This window comes from Electrona antarctica, assembly GCF_951216825.1.
Source record: "Electrona antarctica genome assembly, chromosome: 16".
NCBI lineage: Eukaryota > Metazoa > Chordata > Actinopteri > Myctophiformes > Myctophidae > Electrona > Electrona antarctica.
The window spans coordinates 30025402-30031410 of record NC_136797.1 but is presented as its reverse complement, the minus strand read 5'-3'; the positions used below and the strand labels follow the sequence as shown (position 1 = coordinate 30031410).

Below are 6009 nucleotides of genomic sequence, written 5' to 3'. Positions count from 1 at the left end.
TTCCACAAGATTCACACCTTCACACCTCTGTCAGCGACGAGGCCGGACCTGAAATGACTGCTGGACTGAACATATGAAAACTTCCTTTGCAAACAGTCGATGTTTGGTAGGCACAAACGTATGGGGCACACAATTGACAGGTGCATTGCTATTGGTGTGGGGTAATTAATCACACCACCTGCCAATTGTGTGCCACATATACATTTGTGCTTCCCAAATTTAAGGAACGACCGATCTATGGCTGTGTATTTGGTAGTATACTGTATTAGTAGCCGTTTAAAATAAATAAGTGACGTTGGGTAGTTTTTCCCTTTGAAAGTATAAATCAACAAGCCACAGAATAACACAAGGTTCGGTTTTCCTGAAACAAAATAGCAGACAATATTGGAAAGGTGATTATTAGGAAAGCCAGACAATAATGTCACACAATATTGTAGTCTGCTAGGAGTGAAAAAGTGAAACCAAGAGTCACTTGTCCAACGGACAAGTACAATTTTAAACACTTGTCCGGAAGGATTTAGTTGTCCCGAACAACAGGACAAGCCTCAAGCCCTGTAGCCTATAATATGTCGTTTTTCATAGTTTCTGACAATAAACAAAACATGAAAATCATGGAAAACGACTACGACGACAGTAGTATAGTAGCCTGTCATTTTTCATGGTTCTCGACGATAAAAAGGTCCCAGTTTTTCCTTCTATAGGATGTCAAATGACCCCACCCAGTATTCAATTCATGCACTACTGTATCTGTTTAAAAAGCCAGGCTAGTTTGGTCTTGCTTTGGCCTGTTATCGCTGCTTGCAGCTATATTAGGACTCAAAGTCCTGCAGGTCTTTTCTTTTATCGTCGAAATCCATGAAAAACAACATACTATAATATGATGGTTTTCATGGTTTTCAACGATAAAAAGATAGAAAAATAGGCCAGCCAGGTCTATGGACTTTTAATGTTTGTTTAGAGCCTACTTGTAAATTCCCCGTCGCCAGCCTAGTCCATGGACTTTTATGTCCATTACAAACTAATGTTTGTTGTTTTTTTTCTCAAACTATTTATCCCACAATTTTGTAACCCATTTTTCACCCTGCAGTGTCAATTATCTAATGTAATCCTGGGCTCTACACTCCCTCTGCCACCCTGGGGAGAGCAACGGACTGACCTCATGCTTCTTTCAATGCATGAGGAGTCCAAGATGCTCTTTTCACCTGATAGGGGGGAGTTTCCCCGGTTGAAGGTAGTGTGTGGAAGGAACACGTAATTCCAACCAATTCCTTTTCCCTCCAGGTGCCCCGGCTGGCCAGACGGAGGCAGTCCAGAGACCAGGATTACTGCATGTTTTTTGTGAGGGTACCTACCCTAGGAGAAATGGGGAGAACATGCAAACTCCACCCAGAAAGGCCCTTTCGCCAACCCCCCTCGGGTATGGGCACTGATGAGGCGGAGGAGAGAACATGCCCCCAACGCCCACAGCATCCCCAGAGGGAAGTGAACCCAGGACCTTCTGGCTGTGAGGCAACATATACCAACTTTTCCACCGTGCCACCTTCAATGTTTGTTTAGGGTAAAATGATGATGATTCATGCCAGCCAAGTCTATGGACTTTAATGTTTGTTTAGGGTAAAATTATGATGATTCGTGCCAGCAAAGTCTATGAACTTTAATGTTGTGGGTAAATTACGAAGTAATTTGTGCCAGCCATGTTCATGGTAAATTATAATGTAATCCGGGTGCCCCTCACTTCACACAAGTGTAATTTTTGAGGGGCGCTTAGAATCTTGATGTAATAATCGATTAATATGGTTCAGTCAGACAAGGACATACTGTATAAGGTGCATTCGGATATAGCACATTGTGCACACTGTGCAATACAAACTAATACGTGAGTGCGCTCCCGGTGCGCATATCCGAACACACCCATAATGAGGACCTACCTAATTCAGTAGAGCATGACTGACAACAATGTAATCCAAACATCATTTATTCAATAAACTCATTATTATGGAACACCGGCCGTTGAACCCTATAGTTCCTCCTGGCTGCGTGTCCAAGTGTCCTTGAGCAAGACACTGAACTGCCCCCGATGAGCAGGTTGGTACCTTGCATGGTTTTCTTCACCCTCAGTGTGTGAAGTATTCACAGCATAGAATGGCAAATAGCCTACTTTCTGCCCACTGCGGACAGGTCCCAAGATGGAAAGACACACAGTGTTGATGATCCCTGATTAGTACAGGAAATCTATGGAAAATACAGGGTCAACCTCAATCTAATTGCAAAAAAACCAAACTCAGCTGATTTTGCATCTTCAATATATCCTGAATAACAGAAAAAAAGTTGCCTCGAATTGTCTGGGGAAAGTGTTGTACAGTATGGCCACCATTGACATCCTATTATAAGGCAATATTTTCTAAATTTCCTTATGCTTTAAGTAGCATGTGACATATGGGCACGTGGGCTAAATTTGGCCATAGCAACTTGCCCAAATGTGCTGACATCATCACATTTTGGCAAGTTGCTATGGCCAAATTTAGCCCAATGAATGTCACATGCTACTTAAAGCATAAGGAAATTTAGAAAATATTGCCTTATAATAGGATGTCAATGGTGGCCATACTGTACAGGCCATTTTCAACACTTTCCCCTCAGACAATTCCAGGCAACTTTTTAAGTGGGTGGGTGGCTGGGTGGGTGGCTGGGTATGAGCACGAAAACAGCATGGTTGTTTTTCACCACCTGTGCGCAACCTAACACACGCACATATTAACTGTATATATGGTGATTTCGGGTGTGCCAGTACAGTACAGTACAGTACAGTACAGTGGAGGGTACAGTAGAGGGACCCCCACGCGGTAACTTTGTCATTTTTCAACTGTTTCGGATGCGGGGCGGCTCGCCGGAATCGGGCCGGCACCCTGGCTGCGTTCCTGTGGGTCTGGAACTCCCCCCCCCCCCCGGGGACCCCCACACAGAGTTGCACCACTTACTTCACACGGGTGTGATTTTTTTTCAGGATATATTGAAGATGCAAAATCAGTTTGGTTTTTTTGCAATTAGATTGAGGTCAAATTACATTATTACTGGACTAGATGTCATGGCACTGACGTCACGGTACTGACATCACGCTACTGATGGGCTCACCTCTTCGCTGTGTCATGCCTGCCATATTGCATTTGAACTCATTTGTGACTCGTGTCTGTCAAGGGGTTGCATGTGAGTGACGTAGGGTAGGGTCCTTAAAGTCTTTAAAGGCTAAGATTGTCATACTCTTTCTTCATTGTGCATGCATTCTTTGTCGTTGTCTTAATCTCATATGTTTCTCGACTTTTGTAACCTTGTTCCGTTTGATCAGATAAAGCATAGGATATGAGTGGGCATCGTTCTAACGGCGCTGTCCAGTTTGAATGTGGCTCCTGGGAGAACCATTCATACAAGGACAAAGAAAAGCACAGGGAACACAAGAAGCCCAGGGACCACAAGAAAAGAAAGGAACGGAAGGAACGGGAGAAGTCTGCCAAGCACAAGGACTCGTCTGGCAAAAAGCACAGGGACAAGGACAAGATAAAGCACAGACACGGCAGCAAGGATAAGCACAAGCACAGAGAGAAGAAGAGGGACGACAAGGAGAAGCCCGAAGGGCTTGACAAGGAGAAGCCCAAAGGGCTTCTCCTTGTCAAAGAGGTGAAGTATGAGCCTGATAGTGACACTCACCACCTCACCGTGCCTAAACACAAGCATACTCTGAAAATGGAAGGGAACGACGACAATAGCTCTGATTCCAAGCTTAAGAAAATAAAGACCGAACGTGATGAAAAGATTTCCAGGAAAAGGAAGCAAGACGACTGCAAGGAAGTCGTCAAGCCCAAGAAGGCAAAAGACCAAAACGGGGAAGACTCTGATGGAAAGAAGAAAGCGACCAAGGAGCCAGAAGACACGTACAAGTGGTGGAAGGAGAAGAGGTACACTGATGGCACCAAGTGGACCACTCTGGAGCACAAAGGACCCGTGTTTGACCCGGAATACGAACCACTTCCCAACCATGTCAAGTTTTGCTACAATGGGGAGCGCATGAAGCTTAGCCCGGGAGCTGAGGAAGTGGCCACCTTCTATGCAAAACTGATGCACCACGACTACGTAACAAAGGATATCTTCCGGAAAAACTTCTTCAACGACTGGCAGAAGGATATGACGGAGGAGGAGAAGGCTAAAATCAAAGACCTGGCCAAGTGTGACTTCAGAGAGATCAGAGACTACTTCAAGGCTCAAACGGAGGCCAGGAGGGCATTGTCGAGGGAAGAGAAACAGAAAACCAAGGATGAGAACGAGCGCCTCCTGCAGGAGTATGGCTTCTGTATCATGGACAAGCAGAAGGAGCGCATTGCTAACTTCCGCACTGAGCCGCCTGGTCTTTTCCGGGGCAGAGGAGATCACCCCAAGATGGGCATGCTGAAGCTTAGGATAAAACCTGAGGACTGTACCATTAACTGCAGCAAAGACTCCAAGTGGCCCAAGCCTCCTCCAGGCAAAGAGTGGAAGGAGGTCCGTCACGACAACAAAGTAACCTGGCTTGTGTCCTGGGCAGATAACATCAAAGGCTCCATGAAGTACATAATGCTGAACTCCAGCTCCAGGGTCAAGGGGGAGAAAGACTGGGAGAAATTTGAGACGGCCCGTAAACTGAAGAAGTGTGTGGACCGTATCAGGGCCCAGTACCGCGACGACTGGAAGTCCAACGAGATGAAGGTCCGACAGAGGGCCGTGGCACTCTACTTCATCGACAAGCTCGCCCTGAGAGCCGGTAACGAGAAAGAAGAAGGAGAAACAGCAGACACGGTGGGCTGCTGCTCCCTCCGAGTGGAACACATCACCCTCCACCAGGAGAAAGACGGAGAACCGTACGTGGTAGAGTTTGACTTCCTCGGTAAAGACTGCATCCGGTACTACAATGCGATCCCTGTGGAAAAGAGAGTATTCAAAAACCTCCGTAGGTTCATGGAGAATAAGCAGCCCCAAGATGACCTGTTTGACCGTGTCACCACCGACATCCTGAACAAGCACCTCCAGGAGCTGATGGAAGGCCTGACGGCCAAAGTCTTCCGTACCTACAACGCCTCCATCACCCTGCAGCAGCAGCTCAAAGAGCTCACCAAGTCCCGGGACAATGTCGATACCAAGGTCCTACAGTACAACAGGGCCAACAGAGCCGTAGCCATCCTCTGTAACCATCAAAGGGCGGCGCCCAAGACCTTCGAAGCGTCCATGCAGACCCTGCAGGCCAAGATCGACACGAAGAGGGAGCAGCTCTCCGTCGCCAAGAGAGAGGCGAAGAGGGCCAAGGCCGAGTACAAGGAAAAGACAACCGAAAAGTTCAGGAGGACCGCGGAGTCCAAGAAGAAGGCAGTCCTGAGGATAGAGGAGCAGCTGATGAAGCTAGATTTGCAGGCCACCGACCGCGAGGAGAACAAGCAGATCGCTCTGAGCACGTCCAAGCTCAACTACCTGGACCCACGGATCTCTGTGGCCTGGTGTAAGAGCTTCGACGTTCCCATCGAGAAGATCTACAACAAGTCCCAGCGGGACAAGTTTGCCTGTTTTATTGACATGGCAGACGAAGAATTTGAATTCTAAGACCCCCTTTATGAATTCTTGTGAGCTTGTAGATCTGCTATTATTGCCTGCGATTAATCACATCAGGAGAGTCCAAACTAACACCAACAACAACAGTAAAATCTATTTCTGAGATTTGTGAGGTATTTCACCCATGACATTAAGTGAAATGTTAAAAAAAATGTATATATTCACCATCTGCAAAAGCTTCCCTATAATACGAATGTTGGGGTTTAAGTGGTAAAGGTTGAAACAGTTAACTAATCATTTTTTTAATTTATCCCCTATCTTTCTTTTCACTACAGACCATGATGTAGGCCTATCTATGGCTTACTGTATGATTCCATATGTGGGCATAGGTTTCCACTTGATTCAACCGATATTCACTTCCTTTTATGGGCTGGCTTTAAG

The 6009-nt window shown here is 46.2% G+C and overlaps 1 protein-coding gene across 1 annotated transcript; it reads left to right on the top strand.

Annotated features, from left to right (window-relative positions):
• Positions 1-3357: 3357 nt before the first annotated feature.
• On the top strand, positions 3358-5619 carry LOC306939396 (DNA topoisomerase I, mitochondrial-like; the record flags this gene model as incomplete). The annotated part of the gene is made up of 1 exon (XM_079523985.1): positions 3358-5619. One exon carries the CDS (start codon positions 3358-3360, stop codon positions 5617-5619), a length of 2262 nt encoding a protein of 753 aa, XP_079380111.1.
• Positions 5620-6009: the final 390 nt, after the last annotated feature.